The following is a 21,898-nucleotide window of genomic DNA, read 5'->3' on the forward strand; positions in this document are numbered from 1 at the left end:
GCTACTATGGTATCATGTTCAAAATGTGCTTATGACTGCTGTCTTGAATTTTCATGTCACAAGTCACTGATTTTAAGACATCTACCAATACCTGCTCTGAATTGCAGATGGTGCACACAAATCTCAGATACTTTACAATGAACTTCACTAGCACCAGCAGAAGTGTGAGCATGTTTTCTGCTCATGGGCTGTGTGGTATTTCATCTCCCATAATTTGAATTTCTTAACCATTTCTCCCATGCTAAATCTGAAAACCCTGTAAATACAGGTGAGGTGGTTTTGCAGATTAGCTTCTACATTCTGCCTGAAGATTTCTCAGTCCTGATGAAAAGGCAGTGGATCTGCAGCTCCTGACCCCTCCTCATGGCAGTGGTTAGGCCCAGCCCTCAGCTCTGCACAAGAATAGAAGCACTTGTGTCAAGTCTAGACCTGCTCTTCTGGTCATCAGGAAAGGCAAAAACCACCAGGGGCAATCAGTTTAATTATTAAAGAGCTCAATCACCAAATGAGAGAGCACTGATTTAACAAAGTTCCTCTACTGTATTGTGCCTTAAAATCACTAATCCTCAATGTAAAATGGACCAGTACAGCTGTTTTTGAGCTGATGTCTTCAGTAGAGAAACCAAAGTCCAAGAAGAAAGAATGTTACTAGGTGTTAGCTAGACTACATGATGAAAAAATAAAGATAATACTTCAAGCTACAAACATTTATAATCCTGCTGGTTTTCATTCTGTCCAGATGTGTCACACATGGAGGGAAAAAAAAATCAGTGACAGGCTGGACAGTACACTGGGTAAAAATCTGCAAGAATGAAACCGAAAGGATAGAGGAATTGTGAAATCCATCTAAAGGGCTTGCCTAAAATCACATCAAAAGCATAACCACAGCAGCAGTAGCCAAACCCAAACTCACATGAAGCTTAGGAACTACCAATTAAGTCACAGTGGTATGGATTTCAGTCTGTTCACCAAAACATACAGGTGATTTCCTAGACCTCCAGCCACTGTGACCTTCCTTGTACAGTTACCCAGACTATCTCAGTTCAAGATGTTATGTCATGTCGTATGACAAGTTGCAATCACACCCCTGATCTGCAGACTGGAGCAACAGAAGGCTTTGTTTCCTTCATACCTTAACTTCAGCAACAGCAATATAGTTCATTCTCCTACTTGTGACACCATTTCCAGCCTCCTAACCAGGCCTGGACTTGATATCTGCCCTCAGAAAACAATGACAATCTCTTTCTGGTTCTAACAAAACACTTACAAGACCAAGCTATAAACAGAGAAAGTCTCATGAAAATCATACTCTTCCTCACATGGAGACAGATGTGATACACAAAATTGATATAAAAGCATTCAGGTTCATATCATAAAAAAAAGAAGAGTTCAAGCAACTTTACAGTAAGCAGACTGAAGACACAGACCCACTGCTGCCTTGTTATGGGAGATACAAAAAACAGTTTTGGGCTGCTGGTGGGACCCAGAGGGAAACTGGACTTCACAATGGTGGAAGAAGGAAACCTCACCAATAATACTGTTTGTGGAGTATACACTCTTCCCCAGAAGGGTGTTGACAGCCTCATTTTTAAGGAAATAGAAATACTGTTCTATAAGAGAATTTTTCCACTGCATCTGATTCTATCCCCAGTACATTAAAGTCAACACACAAATCAGCAATAAATCATTTAACTGCCTAGTAATTCTGGATTCACTCTCTCCTGGTTTTGGAGTCATCCCTTCTGGATAAGGTAGGGTAGAGAGCCACAGCAATGGAGGGCCTGTGGAGATACCAGGGAATAAGATGCATCCTAAATGAAACCTAAAAGTCCAGGCTCTGCAAGCACTAGCTCTGGGCCATTAGCAGGTCCCAAGTGCCCTACAGAGCGTTATTGTTTGTCCAGCAATTTATCCCAAGCATCTTCATACCAAGCTTCCTCAGAGCTGAGAAGACAGCACTAAATTTTTCAGTAAGCTGCACAGCAAACAGGCACCTGAAAGACCCAGTTTAATCCTGATGTAACTTCACTAATTCCACTGTGCTTACTTCAGAGTTGAATCTGTCCCCTCAATCCTCCATTGCTCCACTTGACACAGTTTGTGTGTCTGTGTCTGTGTGTGTGTGTGACTAAAGCTCTGCTCAGCTCCAGATGGCCAAACGTCAAATAAACTGAAAAACAGCCATTGCTAAATCTCTGCTTAGGAAAAAAAAAAAAAAAAAAAAAAAAAAAAAAAATCTGAAGAAATCAAAGAGGAAACATTAATTCAGCATCAGAAAACATAGTGCAACATGCTGCCTTCCCTCTGTAGCTCACTTTTACAAGGTATTTACCTTGTAAAAGGTAACAAAAAAGATAGAAGGTAATGAAAACATGCAATACATCTCTACCCCTAGCTCCTGAACAGCCTCTCAGCTCTCTTCATCTGGCTGACAGTGTTTATGTCCTCCAAGACAGAAAGCCACCTTTGAGTTGAGACCCTCATTCCCTTACTGGCACACAGGCTATTCCAAAGAGATATTAAAACTAAATCATAACTATATTCAGATATGGCACTTACTTTAGGGAATATACTGCATGACTAGAAAGCAAACTACCCACTAGGCAAAAAAAACGGGTGCTTGCCTGTGGTTCAGCTCACCCACAAATCATGATCACCAACAGCTGATCATGAAGAGCTGAATAAAAACATCTATATACATGCACAGACAGTCTGTAGAGTTCTTTATGTTTCCAGGAGCTTTCTGATGGCTGCCAGGATGGCAAGAGAATTCAACTGAGCTACTCAGTTCAGAGCAGGATTTAGTCTGTAAGGAGGAAGGGAGAGAGGGAGGGACAGCCATATTTTTATTAATATACAGAATTGGAATTCATTAAGAGTAGGATCAATTTCCAGCTTTATACAATTTCTCTTCCCTGCACTAACCTACATCTGACATTAGTCATAACACTCCAGAAACAGCTAAAAGTAATTTTCACACCTTCCTTCTAGGATAGGATGTTATCTAGCATGTCCTAGATCAGATAAAGCAGAGTGTGGAGGAAATACAGATTTTTACCTAGATTCTTGTAACTGCCAGGATGAATGATTTGTCAATGATCACAATGCATATTTTTGTACTTATTTAGCTTAATGTAGCTTAAGAATCACAGTATATACAATTAACATTTTTTTTACACATGCCAAAGTACAAGCATCCTGAATTTCTAACCAGCAGTATATGGTTGTGACTCTGTACTGTTGTCATACACAAAGAACACACAAGCCCACTTATTTCAAAGAAAGTCTCCAAAACAGGGGTCCAGACTGAACACAGCTGAATAAACCTTTATGTCTCCCAGCACAGAACCCTCTGAGTTACAAAATACTCACTATTGGTAAAAGGGACTTGAAAAAGCTGTGTGCCTCTTCCTGCCTCAAGGCAGGATGAACTCTCACTACAACCATTCCTCTGTTCATGTCTTGCTCTTCCTCATATCACAACCAGGAATCTGACCAATTCATCCATCTGATTAGCACAAATCTGGAATTAGTCTCCTGGCCTCCACAGTTATTCCAGATTTACACAAGACAAGAGAGTATTGCTTGTCTTCAAAGAGCTCTGCTACCAAAAAAGACTTTTTGTCAATACACTCTTTGCCTATGAAATAAGCACTGCAGTTTCTAAACAGTCATTCAGGCAAGAAACAGATCAGAAATAAAAGGCACGATGATTCCTTTTTAATGGACTTAGAAAAGATCAAATTTCTGTGTCTGTCTCACCCTCTGGTACTTCAGAATACTATGCTCAGGTGTAAGCAACAGTACTGGCTGACATTTTCAGGATATATAAAACAGAAAAAAAAAAAACATTTTAGGAAGGCTTTTAACTTCTAATTCCTAGTGAAAAATACTGATGGGCTTTTCTATTCGCCCCAGGAAATCTCATCATACTTCTGTTTGAAATACCACCTTGCTGTGCATAGAAAGCATAAGTAGAAAAGAATTCAATATGTATTCAAGGAAAAAAGCAGATTCTAGTTTTAAGTAGCAACATGGAATGTGTCACTCAGCAGGATGGAAATGCACCAGGGCTGGAGCTATTTCTTTCTCACTGAAGATCAGCTCTTGGCTATGCAAACACAGAAACGTGGCACCAAACTTTTAGTTTTATATTTTTTCCCCTCAGAAGTCATATGCCTGCAACACGTGCTCCCCCCCTCCCTTGCCAGGTCCTTTGCTTGTGTGATATTGCTAGAGAAACAGAACTTCATAAGGCTGGGAGAGAAACCTAATTGCTTAAAAATAGGATCTGGCAGAGCACCAGTTCCTAGATCAGTCTGTGAAGCGTTCAGAGGTTTAGGCAGCTAAGAGTTTTTCCTCAAGCAATTACAATCCAGTACTTCCCTCTCTTCCCTTCAAAAAATCACAAAAATATTTGCAGCAATTGCAAGGACAGTAACACCAGCACAAACTGCTCTGGACTAAATGCTAGGATGCTTGTGGTGCCCAAAAAACCCAAATAAATAAAAACAAAAAGCTTTTTTGACATCAGAACATGTGCATTTCCATTTTGTAACTCTCCAGATGTTCTCCACTCCTACCTCTTTTAAACTTTTTTAGGTCCAGAGCCAGTTCTGGCCTGTGTCAGTTCTGCCTCTATACCAACTCAAAGAAGGATTTCCACGCACTCTCTCACCTCACTCTGCTTTAAATATGTCTTTTTCTCACTGTTCTCAAGTGCCCTTCTATTCCTCTTCCACTCTCTGCAGCTCTTACTCACTGTCTCCTTCACCCACTGCTCTCCTGACTTCTCAGTCTCCAGAGGAAAGTGTAGGAAGCAAACAAACAGGACAGAACTAGGCTGAATCTTGACCCTGCTTCCTTAGAAAACTGAGTCATAATCTGTTAGTAACACACAGATCTTGTTGGACCTGTATGTCTGGAGAGAGGGTTCAGCCATGGAAACAGAGTATTACACAGAAAACATTCCACGCAACTCCAATAATCATTCAGGAACAGGAATTGTGTGGAACAGAGGAGGAATTAATCTCCTCCCCTCTTTCAGATGGCTGCAGTGAGCAAGGGCGACTGCAGTTTCTTTAGCTGTTTCCTATGCCTAGACACCAAATAAATCTCTTTCTGTACCCATACACACTGAGAGGCATGCACACAACCACCCAGGGGATCTTTGCTGGGGTTACTCCTTCCCTGCATACTCCTTCCTAACCATAGTACTCATTAGTTTCCACTGGCTGCCTCCTGACCTACCCCCTCTCTCAACCATTCCCTTGGGCAGCAGCACCAACAACCTCTACTAAAAATACCTCCAGAGCATCATAAATAGCAGGATGGGAGGATTCTTCATCCTCCTTCAGGCACACGGTCTTTTTGCTTTTGATAAATACAGAGTGGCAACAATTGACAGAGAATAAAGTGCATCTTCTAGTACCGGTCTGCTTGGCCTGTGTGCCTTGCAGAAAGGAAAAATCAGAACTCCTGGTGTTCACAAAAGCTGTCAAGAGAGGACAAGAGAAAGAGAGGAAAATTGCTATTGCAAAAAGTCACAAAGTCTCAAAAACCTATATTTGAACATGTTTGACTCAGTAGGATTTACCACTTGAAACACAAGAATAGTGTTATTAAACTTTCAGATCTGCAGATTATCTGCATCAAGCAGAGAGCCAGAGAGCAGGAAAAACTGCAGTAAAAGAAGGGAAAGGTTGACTCTGGCTTTGCTGAACTTCTGCAGCACCACAAACTGCACAGAACGAGGTGAATGCACACTGCCATGCCAGCCTGGCCAAGGGAAGAATAATATGAAGAATAATATGTAGCCCTTCCATGCCACTGGACAGACTGTACCAATCATTACACCAGCCTGTCAATATCAACAGATTTGAAAAACCCCTGCATTGCCTAGGAACCAAGGTCATGCTATATCTAGGTACACAAAATACATGAAAAATCCTAAAACCAACTGCCATTTGAGACTAATTTTTCAGCCATTTTCTTTATTGAATGTGTTATGGGTAGAAATTCAAAAGTACCAAAGAAACTTCACAAAATACAATTCTGGAATTCTCTCAGTTAGATGGCTTTTTTTTTTTTTTTTTCTTTTTTTTTGACAATCTCCTCCAAGTTTTTAAGTATTAAACCTTGAAAAACTTCCTACTTTACAACCACAGATCTAAAGAAAGAACACCACATCTGGTGTTTCCTGTACAAATGAGCTGGAAAATATTTACTATGTTGGAAAACATGGAAAGAAACATGGTATCACTGTGGTAACTACACCACACAGTCACAAACATTAGCCATTCAAAATTCTTAATTTTTCAGAACAATAGAAAGCAAGATAATAGCATCAGAATTTTACTGTAAATTGATCAAATAATTTATGAACTTAATCAGTTAACCAGGGCCTTTCTCTGAAACAACTAAACTCCAAATGTGCACTGCACATCTAAGTACACAAAACATTTTTGTCATTTGTCTTAAATATCAAAACATCTGGCAACAGAAAGGAGAAAAAAATATTTATAGATATTTTTGGATGAAGATTACTTTAGGTCAAATCAGAAAGCATCCCTAAGCTGCAATCACCAAATTCTTTTATCAGCTATTTTGGATTTAGCCAGTGTTACTAGGAAAGAAAGCAGGCGTAGGCTTTCTGTAGCATCTGCCAATTCAACAATGATCAAAGTTTTATTATTCCTCTTTAGATCAAAGTCTTGACTGGATAATTTTGAGATTATCTCCAACTCATAAATTAGAATAAACAGTTTCGGATAACCACATTATTACATAACAATATTGTCTTCTTGCAATAAGTTTTATTCTTATTTATATACGCCACAGGTTTTTGTGGATTGTCTGATTATTATTTAATTGTTTTGTTGGCTTACTAGAACAATGAAAGATACAGTTAGACAACAGCAGCAGAAGGCCACAGAAACATTCAAATTCTGTCCTGTATATCTGCATTCATATGTAGAGAATATTCATGAGAGCAGGTGAAATGAAGATTTAAAAAAAACAAACTGGGCAGAGTTCCAGTGAAGGGTAATAGATCTTACAGCTCTGCTCATTACAAACCACTCAAGAAATCTGCAGATTTCCTTCTGTGGAACAGAAGCATCCACACACACCTTGGCACAGCCTGTTAATGCCTGTACACACCCTTCCAACTGGAATAAAGAAAGTCCTCTGCAGAGAAAATGAGTTTGCTTACATTAAGTTAACAGTCATTAACAGGCATAAATCTTACTTCAAGGGCAACACTCAGCACAATTCCTTTTGCAACTAAACCTACTTTTAAAGGTGCTTAGACTTGTGCTTCATTAAGGTGTCTTCTTTTGATTTTCATTCTCAGAAAACCATTTAATTTCACATTGTCTATAGGCTTGACTATATTCCTGTTCCACTGCACAAGGTATTTACTGCTACATTTAGTGAAACAGCAAGTCCTAAATCCAACTCTTCTTTTACACCTTAATTCAATGAAATTCATTCACCTTACACAGTCTTTACCAAAGCCAACTTTTCCTCAAACATAGGTGAAGAGAGGTGGCACCTAGGAGACCAGAGAAAGACAGAACTTAGGTATAATCTGTTCTGCATTTTCTGTATGTATAGGGTAGCATATTAAAGCTGGAACAACTTTTACAGAGCTGTTATTATACTCTTCCAGCTATGTTCCTTTATCATTAACTAGATTTCAGCTCTTATCTAACCTGGTTATCTCCCAGACTTTCTAATGCCAAAAATAAACTGAAAGCTTTCATCACTAGCTAAAAGGAAATTGTAATTTGAACAGCAGTTTTGCTGACTTCTCTGCTGATCAAAGAGGCCTCATATAAGCTTGATGTGATAGAAACAAAATCATCTTCATAATAACAGTAATTAAAGCAGAATTTTTTTCATAGAGTGAAATCCCACAGTCCTTATGCAAGACTTATACTTGAGGAGACAGCAGCTAAAATGAGAGCACATTAAATTTTATTATATTGAGGTTCCAGGTACAGCAAAGGGAACGGTAGGCACTAAAAAATATGCTACAGAAACTGTTTCAGTTTTGCACTTTGGATTAAAATGTATCCATCTTTACCATGATACCTGACCTGCTTTGCCATTCCAGAAATGGAATAAAACATCTTTATTAGTAAGGAAGCAGGAAAGCAGAACTTCTTGTTATGCCATGCTTGTGAAGTCCACTGTGAAAAAAACACTTTTCTGACCTACCTCCAAAAAGATCACAGCTAAGTGCCATGCCAATAAGTCACCCCAAAAAAGCCTACAAGCATGAAATAATAAAAGGCTTCCTCAATGAACAGCAACAATTTTTAAGCACAGGTCTAAAACCTACAGAGAGTCAGAACCTCATGATTTGCTGTCTGGCTTGGACTGGTTTTCTTGCACCAACTTGAAAGCTGAAACTGCAAATATAACACAAGGTGAAAAAAAAAAAAAAGAACAAAACAAAACCTTTTGCCTCACCTGTGAAAACATTGCCTTCTGGATGCTTCCTGTCTCATGCTTCAGTCCAGAATGCCCCTCAGTCACAGCTGCAGAGATCAAGCATCTCTCCTGTCTCCATCTCACAGCAATCCTCCCAGCAGAGCAGGAAAACCCCCAGCACCTCCTCTCTGGAGGCAAAGGACATACTGGGGCTACAAAACACTGGCTCACCACAGCTTTTTAGACATCAGTCTTTTTTACAGTGATGACAACAGAGCCTCCTTCCACTTCAAAATGTAAGACTCGGATGAGCAGCAATTTGGGCTTCAAAGCCCACACAAGAAATTGGACAGGTGCTCCCGTTCAGCTCTGATTAAAGCTCTACACTCTCAGCCCCACACTGAATTTAAGCCTCAGCTCCAATGTGTGGATGTAAACAGCAGGCTCTGCATTGATGATGTGCCTGTATTTCATGGTTTACCCGGAACAAAGTGACTCACCAAAGCACTAATTCTGGCTCACAAATAGGAAAAGGAAAACACAAGATTCCTCCATCACAGGTCTACCTTGCTGAAGCCTGTCTGGCCCAGCCTTGGGTATAAATTCAGTATTTCTCTATATAACACATGGGACTGGTAAAAATGTCAAATGCACAATAATGTTTACAGGATTGGGACTCTTATTTGGGATTGAGCTTCTAAAAATGAAGTTCTGGCTGAAAAAATGGGCTCAACATTTAAAAAAATGTGTGTCACAGAGTTCTCTGCTATTACTGTATATTGTCTATTATATTTCCTTGATTTTTAATGAGGAATAACACCTAATTATAAAGGCATTGCAGCCTGAGATAAAAAAATTAGAGGCCACTTGCTGTCTCAGAACTTAAAGACCAAAGCCTGTTTTCCACTGCATTTCTGCCTTTATACTGCAAAAATAAGAAATACTACAGCAGTCGTATGAAGGAACCATGTATGCTTTTTACCTTCAATTACTAACAGATTAGATTAAAAATAATTAAAAATATTCAATCCAAACCTATTAAAAGGCGGGGGGAAAAAAGAAATCCCCAAAAGATTTTTTTCAGGGACTGCAAAACACATGAGGTTCTGGTGTTCTTCCCTAAAAGCAATTTTGCAGGCTTTTCCATCCCCAACCTGATGCCCATTTTCCTCCTGCACAATTCCCTTCAAAGCCATGCATCTAAAATAGATTCTACCTCATTGTCCCAGTTTCCTCTTGTTGTTGCCATTAGCCTATGCAACTTTTTCCATGCATTCAGGACTAATTTTCATTAATTACAAAAGTTAAACAACACAGACTAAGCTTTGTTGAGGGGAAAAAAAAAAAATGGGACAAAGAGGCAAAACTTTATAAGAAGCAGCTTAAAAGACATACTACTGGTTAAGTCAGATATCTTGGCAAAATATTCTTCTTCCTCATCAAAACTAAAACTCTACCAGGCCTATACATAGAATCTCATTTATAGAGTAGTACAGGCTTGCAGTGACAATCCAGGTACTGATTCTGGACTATTTAAACCACCAAATTGAGGTTCAAGCCCTAAAAGGATTAACTGGAGAAAAAAGGTAAGTCGTTATACATATTCAGAAGAAAGTACAGATATTATATAAATTACAGGTGGAAATTAGTGCAGAAGAAATTCGGGACAAAAAGCTGAGGAAAGAAAAACCTTCTGAGGTTTTTTCCAAACTCTGCACTGCATAGTGGGAAACAGCTGTGTCGGCATCACTGCTCTGACAGCTCTGTCTCAGGTAATGCTGCAGAACACTGAGCCCTGCCAGGAACATGCTCCTCCAGGCTATGGAGCATTATGCCAAGGAAAATGGTAGAAACCACTAGGATAGGAAGCATTTAAAGCTACAATCATTAACTATTTTAAACATGCTAAAATTACACCAGCTCTCCGGGTCCGAGAGAGTTTGGTGATAGCCACGCACTACTCACACCACAAATTACAACAACAGACTATTACAAGCCTGCTAGAAATACCTCTGACAACAAGTAGAAAACCACAGCAAAAGGTTTCAAAAAGGATATGGCAGAAAATATTGCCACCTCTTAAGTGGCTGGTTCTTTTTGGTATGTGCTATATTACTGTGAGAATCACAGACCATAATAAAACATTGACCAGAAGCTCCCTGCAGTGAGTTTTTAAACCAGTCAGCACAGATCTCAATCAAAACCATGCAAGCAAAACCAGCCATGCTACTGCTATTTGAGGAGGACTAAAAGACTTGGAAAAGAAAAAGGAAGGTTATTGGTAGAATATGTAGAAGCTCAAGATTTAGTATACAAATAACTCAATGAAAAATCTGCAATTTCCTCGTAATATGAGACAGATTAATCAAGTGATGTGCAGTGTGGATGAAGAAAGAACTGTTACCAGAGCAAAATATAATGAGCTGAAATTTATTGTCTTCTGTCAGAGATCTATCATTGACTTGTGTAAGAACAAACGAGGAGCCTGAGAACAGACCCAGAAGGCAGAAATTCCCCTGTTCAGATCTAGCTCTGAGACTCAGGGAAATTAAAAAGATCATTACAGTCTCACCTGTAAAATAGAACAAAACCTCCCTCAAACCAGCATTACTGGTGATTTATTTGTCTGAAAAGAGAAGTGCTTGATCTGCACACATTAAAAATCACATAGGATAAGACAAAGATTGTAGTATAAAATAAATTCTTAACCTAAACAGCCTTACTACTTTGACTACTGAGTAGGCTAAAAAATGGAATTACCTTCTCTGCAACACCCACACTTGCAGCATCAGAATGGCACAGCACTACCAGTTAATATTACACAGTAATAATATTTCTTTAACACTGGTTTCTACCAAAATTCGGTGTTTTTTGTTGTGGCACAAAAAAGGTTGAAAAGCCACCACATTGATAAACCTCCCATTTTACATGCCTTTGCATTCCTGAAGAAGTTGCCTACTGGTTTAAATACTTCTCATGCTAATTCTTTCAACATTTATATATAAAAAAATATTAGCAAAAAACTTTGTATTTGACCATACCAAAGGGTGCAATTTCTGCCTGTTTGCTGTAGCTCAGCTGAAGATTATAATAGTTAAAAATAGCCATTTTTCCATTAACTTAGACTTTCACAATAACAAGTAGCTTTGACAGTTTTTAAGCAGTTTGAGATAACATGCACAAGTAGGTCACAGTTATACTTGGCTTTAGAAAAATGTCTTTCAACCAGAGAATTTACAGCTCTTTGCAAACAAGCCCTTAGGTAAGCAACAATCTATAAGGCTTACTCCAACACCCAAATTCAGTCATGTATGAGTCCAAATAGCAACTACTTAAAACAGCAGAAAGTAGAATATGAAGCCTTTTGCAAGGGGCAAAATGGAAAAGCCTGACTGACGTCAATGGCAGCTCCACTGATCCCAACAGGAGGCAGAACAGGTCGTGAGAGTGCCCTGGGAAAGACTCCAACTTGACAGGGAAAAGAAGAGGGATTTTTCAAAGTTTGTTTCAGCTCCCAGTTCAATCACCAGGTTTCCAAAATGATTATTTGTTCAAGCTTCTGGGAATACTCATCTATGCTGCTTCATCTGGCATTTGGTCAAAGCATCTGCTAGAGCTGTACTAGGAGGAATATTAGAAGAGGAATATTAGAAACCTTACATTTTCTAAAGAGCAAGAGGTGAGGGAGAGGCATGAAGGACTACAACAACCTAGTCTGTGAAGGGTGAGAGAAAACAAAGGAATAGTTCAGAAAATTAATTTTAAAGCACAGGTCCTCTAGGCAGCTCCTCTGAAAAAGAAAGCTACTATTATTTTCACTATTGTACAAGAAAGGAAATGCAAAACTCTTGAGACTGAGTTCTATTCAAAGCAAAATTACATGGATTTTTATTATTAGTTAGAGTTCATGGATTTATTTACTATCTATCATAATGTGATTGACTATATAGGTAGCTTTGGCCAAATAATAGGGAACAGGAGCAAATGAGTTAAAAGGAATGGTCCAAAAATACAGAGGCACTGCTGGATTTCAGGAGTTTCTTCTGTCATCTGTTGCAATCAGTTCACTAGACCATGCTGCCTCCTGGAGCAAAAGAGATGAATAGAGAGCTGCAAAGATTGAACATTGATAATATTATGATGGTTTTTCCTATCTCTTGAATATCTTCTGTAGTTTAGTAACAAAAATGGCACGGGTGAATGCTTAACTCTTGCTATTCTTGTTATGCTTAGTATACAATCAACAAGCAGATAGTTCCAAGTGTCTGATGTGTTCAGAATAACAATGCTCACCTTTTGGACAGCAAACACAAGATAAAATATTAAGAATCAATATTCACTGAGCATGCAGACCCTAATGATATAGTGGCTTTAATGACACTGCATATGCATGAAGCAATCTGCCTTCGTGAAGCAAAGGGTCCCTATCTGATATTTGAACAAAGCCCTAATCCCTTAAAAGACTTATTCCTTATTTGATCTATGGCCTCATGAGTAACCTCATTAAGACCCATCATACTACATAAGTGTGTAAAAATAAGTTCATATGTAAAATTTTAACAGCAGTGCTGTTTAAAATGGTTAATAACAACAATGGTCTGTACTGCTTTATACACAAACATCCTTTGGTCAGCACTGAGTACCTCTATTCACTTGCACAGACTCAAGTATTTTCCAAGTAAGTCCATTCGTTTCCAAATTGAGAAGCTGATACTGCAGAAAAACTAATATCTTAATTCTCTTTTATTAATCTTGTACACTACTTCCTTAAGGTCCTGTGGACACTCTCTGTCCAATTAATTACTCTGAAAAAAATAGATGGCAAGGGAGAGGCTGAGAAAAAAAATCACCCTTCTTCTCCAGGCAGCCTTCCAGCAGAATCAAGCAGGCATGGAACATTAAGTTGTGCAGATTAATAGGAAAGAGGGATGGTGGGGGGAGGAAAAAGGGATATGGCCAGTGGAAACATTTCCTGGTTTCCCATTCTGTGCAGTTCAGTTTTGGGGAGTAATGTGCAGCCCTGAAATAACTGTGAAGTTTTTCTGTTGCTTCCTCAGATCCTAGTACCCTTTTGAAGACAACAAATATCATCTATGTGATAAAGCTCTGATGGGTTTTCCCCACAAGTGCTAATGCAGCCTTAGCACAGCACTGACACTAACATAGTGTTCTTCCAGAAATTGATTCTTTGGAGACTGATGCAGTCCATTTCTTCCTAAAGCAAGAATTCTATTGTGCCACGAAGAATTACGCTGCTCTAACACCATTTATTATTTATATCTAAAATGGGTGTGATGCTTTAGGAATATGGTCCTAGCCACAAAATGCTGACAGCCTTTCAGCAGTCACACGATGCCTTCCATGTGCATGAAGCTCATTTAGACACCAACAGGAATCCAAGACAATGAAAGAGCTGGTACATGCTGAGCAGTACTTAATACATGAAGGTGTAGAGAAATAAAGGGATGAATAAATAAGACACATCCCTACATTCAGTGGTTTACTATTTGGTAATATATAATTTTGACACAGTATTTTTTTCAATTCAGAGATAACCAGGGAATGTTGTTACTTGTCATTACTGTGCAGATAATTTCCTCTCTTCAGAAGATGCTTACAAGTATTTCTGCTTTGTTATTCCAACCTTTTTGAAAAAGCTTAAGTTTTTGCCTCCAATGCTTTAATTTGTACTTGCTGTAATACTAATTTTAAAAAACTAAAGTACCATCCTTTTGGCCACACCTGCATCAGTTTCTCAAATCAGAAGCAGAAGTGTGGGACAAGGCAGGATCTGCTGTCAATGAGGGTTCATCTGTTCATCTCCAGCTCTAAATTACCAAATACATAGTCAGAGACTATGCACAGATGAGTGCAAAGGACAATGGCTATTCACGTTTAGGCTATAATTAAAACACATGCAAATTTGAAATAAAACTTCAAAACGTTAATTTCCAGACAGATGCAAATGTCTACCAGAGGTACAATCTGGCGACTGGATTTACCACCACACCCCAACAGAACCACTTGCTGTACAAACGCCAGCACAGACCAGACGCCTCGCTGCCGCTCCGCAGACACAACGGTACCGACCCGTTAATATTTCCGAAGCAGCGATAACCACCGACCCCTGACCCTAACCCACCCCTCACCACCACATTCCTCTCTCTGCATACGTACACTCACATCACCATTTCAAACATTTAAACCGCACCAAGCCTCCGCACCTCCCTGCCCTCCATCCCCCCTCCCCTGCCGTCCCCCGGGCGCTGGGGAAGGCGAAGCGGGGGTCTCCGGGTGCCCGCCCCGCAGGATGCTCTGCGGCGCTCAGCCCTGCGGCAGCCCGTTCCGGAGCCCCTTCCACGCCTGAAACGGTACCGGGAAGGCAATGCCAGGTGGAGGGGGAGAAGAGGAAATCTCCTCGCTTCCCCTTGCTCCGCAAAATCGGCCGCGCAGCCCCCCGCCCAAGCGCAAGCGATCGCGGCACTGCAGCACGGCCGGGCGCGCAAGGTCAAGCGCGGCTCCTCCGCCCGCGCCGAAGCGGCTGCTCTCAGGGACGCGGAGCCCGGCGCGACGGAGACCCACGGACACCCACGGAGACCCACCTCTGGCAGACATAGCTGAGGCGGGCGAGGAGAGGAGAGGAGCGAGGGCCCCGCACCGCCCTGCGCCCTCCGCACCTCCCTGAGCTCTCCGCGCCGCGGCGACCGATGCGGGGGGCGGCGGCGCTGGGCAGGGCCGGGCCGGGTCGGGCGGGTCCGTTCCGCCGCCGCGCTGCGGGGCGTGTGGGCGAGTGTGAGCGGGCGAGTGTGAGCCCGCAAGTGTCTGTGTGTGTGCGTGTGTGTGTGTGTGTGCGAGTCTGCTGCCGCGGACAGGCTACCGGGGCGGGGAAGGGAGGGAAAGGCAGGGAGAGGGAGGGAGGAAGGGAGGGAGGGCCGGCGGAGGGGCCGCGGTTCCCGTGAGGCGTGACTGAGCGCTGGGAGCGGAGCCCGACGGGGCGGGGGTGGGGGGCAGAGGGACAAGGCGCTGATGGGTGTATTGGGCAGTGTGGGTGTATTGGGCAGAGATGGGTGTATTGGGCAGTGTGGGTGTATTGGGCAGTGTGGGTGTATTGGGCAGTGTGGGTATATTGGGCAGAGATGGGTGTATTGGGCAGGGCTGCGGCTGCAGGGAGGTGTCACCCGGCGGGGTGCAGAGTGCGTCTGCTGGCCTGGAGATGCGTTCGGGGAGGCTGCGAAAGCGGTGAGAGGAGAATCGCCGCCAGGAGATTTCAGCTTCTGCTCCTGACAGTGCTGGGAAGACGGGGTCCTGTTCCCAAATCCCTAGCAGTGCCGTTCCACAGCGATTCAGCTCGGCTGGGACCTGACGCTGAAGTCTGTGGCACGACTTGAAATTCACCCACCGAAGAGCAACACAGGATAGCAACTATACACCTGCACATCTGTCTGTAAATAATATATAAACATAAATATTATAGCAATGTCTTCCAAAACAATCTTGACATTAACATATGGAAAAGAGTCCTCGGCTTCCTCCTGGCACCTTAATAAAAGCAGCAAACAAACAGCTGCAGAGAAACCGAAGAACGAGATGAGTATCTAGCTGACACCCCCACAGTAGTCTGGTCTCCATCAAATAAAGCCAAATACTCCCAAGCCACACAAAAAAAGAAAACCCCTATGCCACCAGTTTGTTAGCTGCTGGCCAGAGTTAGGCAAAACAATCTAGTCTGTCAAGAATTACAGGTTAGAAGACCACATCAGTATAGTGAAACTAAAACATTATATCGATTTCAGAATGGGCAACAGTGAACGAAGAAACTGAAAGCACAATCTGTGATGTTCAGTGAGGAGCCAGCCTGCAAAATAAATGACAGGAGAGGCTGAATCACACTCCTCCACTCTGCTCTTCCATACACAATGCATCTGCATACTAGCAAGAAGCCTACACAATTTTTCCATTAAAAAAAATAAAGTAAAAAAAAAAAAAAAAAAAAAAAAAAAAAAAAACAAAAAACAAAACCTAAAATCTTGTATCTGAGAGAGGTGGCAAAGATTGCATCCCACTGAGTCCACAGGGCAGAAATGGATGCTGCTGGGAACAGAGGGATGCAGTTCCCAGTGTTGTTTGAACTGCACCCTGGCCAGTGTACCTGCTCCATCAGACCATCCCTGTGTTAGTGAGTTTTTGCCCATCTCAGCAGCCAAGTAGGGGGGTGCCTGTGTGTAAGAAGACATGGATGGAAGCAGCAGGCAGCAGCCACATGCCTGCACATCAGGTGGTACATATGGAAGAACTGAATCAGCACACCTGTTTGTCTGAATTGGTGTTCATGCTCACACACAGAAATCACTTTCAGTAATTTCCAGCCCTGTTTGCCATGGACCACCTGTGTTCCCCACACTCCAGTTCAGTTGTGCTCATTATGCCATTCTGTTCTCTTGTGCACTGCAAATGTTTCTAAATCCTGCAGCAAGAATGAAAGAAATCTCAAGTCCTTCTTCCCAAGTCCTGTGGCATTATCCTTAACTGGTGATCTGACATCCACTCGAAAAACAGTTCCTTTTTTCCTCGTTTTCTGAAATGAGTAAAGTTTTCCACTTGCAAACAACTCAAGTTTTCCTCCTTGTCCAAAAAAAAAGCCAGGGTTTTCCACAGTCAATGTGATATTACAGCATTTTGTATTTTTAATTGAGTCATTTCCTATGTGCTTCCTTTAGTGAGTTTCCAACTACCGCTATCAAGGGTTCTCCTGACTTAATAGATGGCTCTAAAAAGAAGGTTCAGGAACACCCAGAAATTAGCTTTTTAATTAGGAATTTCCTTTCTTTATACTACTAGGATATAGGACAGGAAAGACATTTGTAATTTGGGTTTCTATAGAACATAAAGAGTTTATTCCATTCACTGTATCAAGTCTCTAAGGCAGAGAAGGCCTTAGAGTCTAAGGCAGACACATTAGTCAACAAATGCTAAAATGGATAATACACACCACTCAAGTATTACCAAGAGCTTTTTAGCTGGGTTTCTGAAGGAAGTGAGGCTGACAGAGTTTTGTTTTCCTGCTTGTCCATCAAGTTCCCTTGAAGAATTTTCAGATCTGCATATGGAGAATCTCAACTCAATTTGACTAAAAAGTATAATTCAGAAAGAGTTCTACACCCCTACAAGTTTTGTAGCAAATTAGCACTTAAGGAGACAAATTAAAATGAAGGAGAAAAGCTGCAGTGGGAAGGCACATCTTCATTAGCCACAAGTACAAGTCAGTCAATCTGCATGTGTGCAGCTGAATCAGCTCCTGTAGTTGCTGTCTCAGATCCTGCCAATATCTGGGGCACGAGGAAGGGAGCTGTAGAAAGTGGAAAAGGGAGATATAGAGGAGTTTTTAGTGTGCTGCAGATGGAGACCTCAGGTGCTTAGATAAGAGCTGCTGAGTCAGAGAAGATGGATAACAAATCCAAGAGCTCACTGCTGCTCTCCCAAGGGTTGGTTACACACCCTCCTATGAGCTCCCCCTCCTCTTACTCCAGACTATCTGCTCCTGCTCCTCTCACTGCAGAACCATCACTACAGCTCTAGCCCTCAAGGAACTCCTTTAGCTCATTAATTAGTAAAGATTTGCTCACTTTCTTGCACTGGGTTTGCTTCCTGCCACTAAGGATACAGAAGATCAGAGAAAGAAACTAAAGGCTCAGATAAACACTGGTGCTGACAGAATGCAGGTATAGAACTGCACAGCCAGGAAGTGGTGAGGAGGAACCATTAGCAGGAAAAGAAAGGAAAGAAGAGAAACTTTATAGCAGGAGCAAGCTCTTGAGCTGTTTGATTGACTGAGCCATTTCCTGACTACTTTAAAAGTCCATTAAGGAGCAGTGATTGACATTGTTTTATTCCAGGCATCTACCTGAGGGTTCTGAATTGGTCAGCTGAGAAGCAGCATCCTACCTCCTACATTTCCCTATTGATGGTACATCCAGCCTGGCCTTCTAATTCAGTGAGAAAAGATCCACTCGTGTCATCATTTTAAAAGGTGTTTGGTATTTGCAAACAAGCACCTCAGAATTTTTCAGAGATGCCCAAACAGCTTAATATATTTTACCAAACAACAGGTACTTCCAAATCTCCTATTGGTATTTTCAGATGCCTAAATGCCCTTGAGGAGCTAAGAGTGTTGTCCCAAGTCACAGAGAAAATCTGTCAGATCACAGAATAGAACCTGCACCTTCAAAGAAAAGCATCCTAAATATTGGACTGTTAGCTCTGTGCAGCATACTTTGCTGTCACTTAGCCACTGTGTGAATATATACAAGAAAAAAGTTTTACTTCCATTAAGTAAACTGGGTTTAGACAACCAGAAATGTCCTAAAAGAACAACAGTGTCCAGCTAACTCATAAATTTTGAATTATGTGAAAACATTAACTGTTATTGAACCCTTACAGCCAGACATTGCCCCATTCATGATCTGCACAGCAACATGAGTGAGAATCTCCCCCTTTGCTTTTCAGTAGCTGTTAGACCAAGACTTAGACACCTAATTTGGACACAATATCAACTTTCCAATATTCTGTGTATGTGTAATACACCACCCCTAGTTTTGTGCTTTGGCTTTCCAACAATTTCATGGTTCCAGTCCCTGGAGTCCCTGCCAATCTCCTTACCCTTTCTTCCCCCTCAAAAAGAGGTAATAAAATATTTTTTTTTTTTAGCATCAATTCCCAGGAAGATGAGGTTTGTGTTCTCATTGTTTGTCCTTCATCACTTTTGAACCTGTTTGTCACATGCAAAACTAGGATAGCAGTTTTGAAAATAATGAAGATGCAATCAGTTGTAGGTAAATAATTTTTTGTTCATTAAAATCAAGGGAGAATAGCTTAGCTTGGATAAAGAACTAGGCAGAAGTCAGCATAACACCTTAGATGTAGACAACTCATCAGTCAGAACATAGCCATCTTTGCACAACACAGGATGTTTCCTCACAAAATCAGATCATTGTGACTAAAGTAGGGGTTTTTTTTTGAAATAAAAGATAAATTCTTACAAAAGCAGGCTTCAAAGAACAACTTTGGTGGGCAAGGCAAACTGCAAAGATGGCCAGGACTGGACTTCTAAACTGTGTGTCCCTGGAATGACACTGGGATGATGAAGAATGCTGGAAGCTACAGGGGTTTTCTGCAGGTTGTTACCAAATGTTCCACCACAACTCCACTGGCTCCTTTCTTGGGGAAATCAGACCTATAGCAGTCATAGTAGAGAGGAACAGAATCTAACACATTACTAAATCTTAGGATTTAAGCTCATAATAAATAGTCCCAAGCTGTCTGACTTGCAATTTGAGATTGTTACTAGAATCTGCAACCAGTCAGTAATGGACAGCATAGTCACATAAATATGTGCAAGGGCACTTCCCACTGATCTGTTATGAGAAATTTCTATCAAAGGAGAATTAACTCCAAATTATTCACAGCACACATTAATAGAAATGCTTTGCTGAAGTCTTTTTTTCCCGGAAATATCCAAATATACAAAGAGTTATAAAGTCAGACAAAGCCCAAAGTCATCTTCATTATTTTCTTCATTGACTAGAATCAGTTTGTTTAATTCTCTGCCTGTTATTCAACCCTCCATTTTATCTTTGGTCTATGCACTTTTATGGCAAAAAAAAACCCAAAAACCAACAAACAGAAAACTGAACCTATGTTATCCTACGTCAGTACTGACTATCAGACTCAAGAACCCCTGAAGTTTTACACAGACCATGTAGGATCATAATATCACATAAATGCTATCAGTTTTATAGAACAAAGAAATATTGGTAATTCTGGCAGCTAAGGAAAAGCCCCCAAATAATAAATATCTAGTCTATGTTTCTCTTGCACCAAAACAATTAAAGATACCTGTAGGGAAAAAAGGACAAATACAATTCTGAGAGACATGTTTGGAAAGATCAGCTAAATGTTGGCCAGCTTTAACTTCTGAAGAACTTCAGCATCCCCCTGATGTGAGTTTCCACATTAGAAAGATCCCAACAATGAGCTCACAGTGAGAAATTTAACAAGGTTTTGCATCAGGTTCTCACAGGCTCATATATGAGTATGTACTATGAATAAAAGCTGTGAAGCTTGGCTCCTACATAATTTTTTCTTTTAATTTTGTATTCAGTGCATGCCTTCAGGAGATTCAGAAACAATCCCATAAGCTGCCTTCATCATTAATTATAAGTTAAGAGTTACTGGATCTGCATTAAGTAAGTTCTTTATCTGTCTGCCCTATTTTACCCTTTACCCTAAAGAATTTGCTGTGGCCAAACTGAATTAAATTATGCAATCTAAGTGGGTTAAATGTGTAAGCATTTTTACACAGAGTAATTTTTTACATCATGTTATCAGTGTAAAACTTGACAGATATTTTCCTTGGTGAAAGTTCACACAAGCAAAAATGTTTATGAGTAACAAGCAAGAATAGCAAAAAATACTGAATAAACCAGTTAAACCCTCAGCACTCCATACACAGAAAATGTTTTAGGAATTAGAAGCAAAAATTCACCTGCATTTGCCATTATCTGAAAATGCAGATAATGCCTACTCTGAGAAGTGTATAGAATCTACTGTGAACAGCCATGCTTATGTGGAACACAAAGTTTGGGGCCAAAGTAATTATCTGAATCAGTATAAAAGTGCATCAACCTTTCAGAGAGGTGTAAAGTGTGATGGTTATCATGTTTTAAAAGCATTGCAAGATCATATAAACAATTTCAAACTAACAGTTTTCTAATGGTTTGTGTTTAAAATGATTTTGAGGCAAGTTAAGCGCTGTGAACTTTTACCTCCACCTTCTTCTATATTCAACATGTGATCATAAGAGGTACTAAGGTTTCTTCCCATACTCCTGGAATTCACACACTGCTGAGGCTGTCTTCATTTCTCAGAAGCAATTTTCTTTATCCCTATTTTCTGTTCCGAGCACTGAATTCCAGGGCCCTCTGGCTGAGAAGCATGAAACTGGACAGGCTTCCCTTCAGCATACATCAAGATCATCCTCTAATTAGCTGGTGGAAGCAATCTGATTTGAGAGACACAAAGTACTGGCTCTTTTTCAGGAACTGAATGCCTTGTTCCTTGTCATATTAAGTCCTGATAGCAACCTGGCACTGATCAGTTTCACAGATAGGCACATGCCTGGGTGTAGACACGTCCTCCTAGACAAACCCTCCTTGAAATTTTAATGGCTGCTTCACAAGGACTCAGGACACACTCGAGAAAGAACAAGGGCCAACCAGCCAAATGGATATGGTAATGGTACCTAAAATCTTGAGAGACTCTCAAGGAGATGTGGAAAAAAAGGAAAACACTTTTCTTCTCCTATTAGTCTTGTCCAGTACATTCCAGTACACATTCTCTAGATATTTTCTCTTTTGCCTGTTGATTTATGGCAATAAACTTATTTGTTGTATACATGAGATAT

General features: G+C 40.8%; 1 protein-coding gene and 1 long non-coding RNA gene across 2 annotated transcripts in view; both read right to left on the reverse strand.

The window, feature by feature from the left end:
- The window catches only part of ABLIM1 (actin binding LIM protein 1), a 195,800-nt gene extending 180,484 nt beyond the window's left edge, over positions 1 to 15,316 (reverse strand). The window contains exon 1 of the mRNA XM_071749478.1: positions 15,042 to 15,316. Within this exon, the coding sequence (XP_071605579.1) occupies positions 15,042 to 15,054 (13 nt within the window). The 5' untranslated portion in view covers positions 15,055 to 15,316. The remainder of the gene's footprint in view (positions 1 to 15,041) is intronic.
- A 550-nt stretch (positions 15,317 to 15,866) lies between these two features.
- LOC139798589 (uncharacterized) lies at positions 15,867 to 21,028 on the reverse strand. The gene is made up of 2 exons (XR_011726870.1): positions 19,024 to 21,028; positions 15,867 to 17,785 (listed from the first exon to the last, which is right to left on the reverse strand). It is a non-coding gene; the product is annotated as an uncharacterized lncRNA (long non-coding RNA).
- Positions 21,029 to 21,898: the final 870 nt, after the last annotated feature.

The sequence above is a fragment of the Heliangelus exortis genome, chromosome 7, assembly GCF_036169615.1.
Source record: "Heliangelus exortis chromosome 7, bHelExo1.hap1, whole genome shotgun sequence".
Taxonomy (NCBI): domain Eukaryota; kingdom Metazoa; phylum Chordata; class Aves; order Apodiformes; family Trochilidae; genus Heliangelus; species Heliangelus exortis.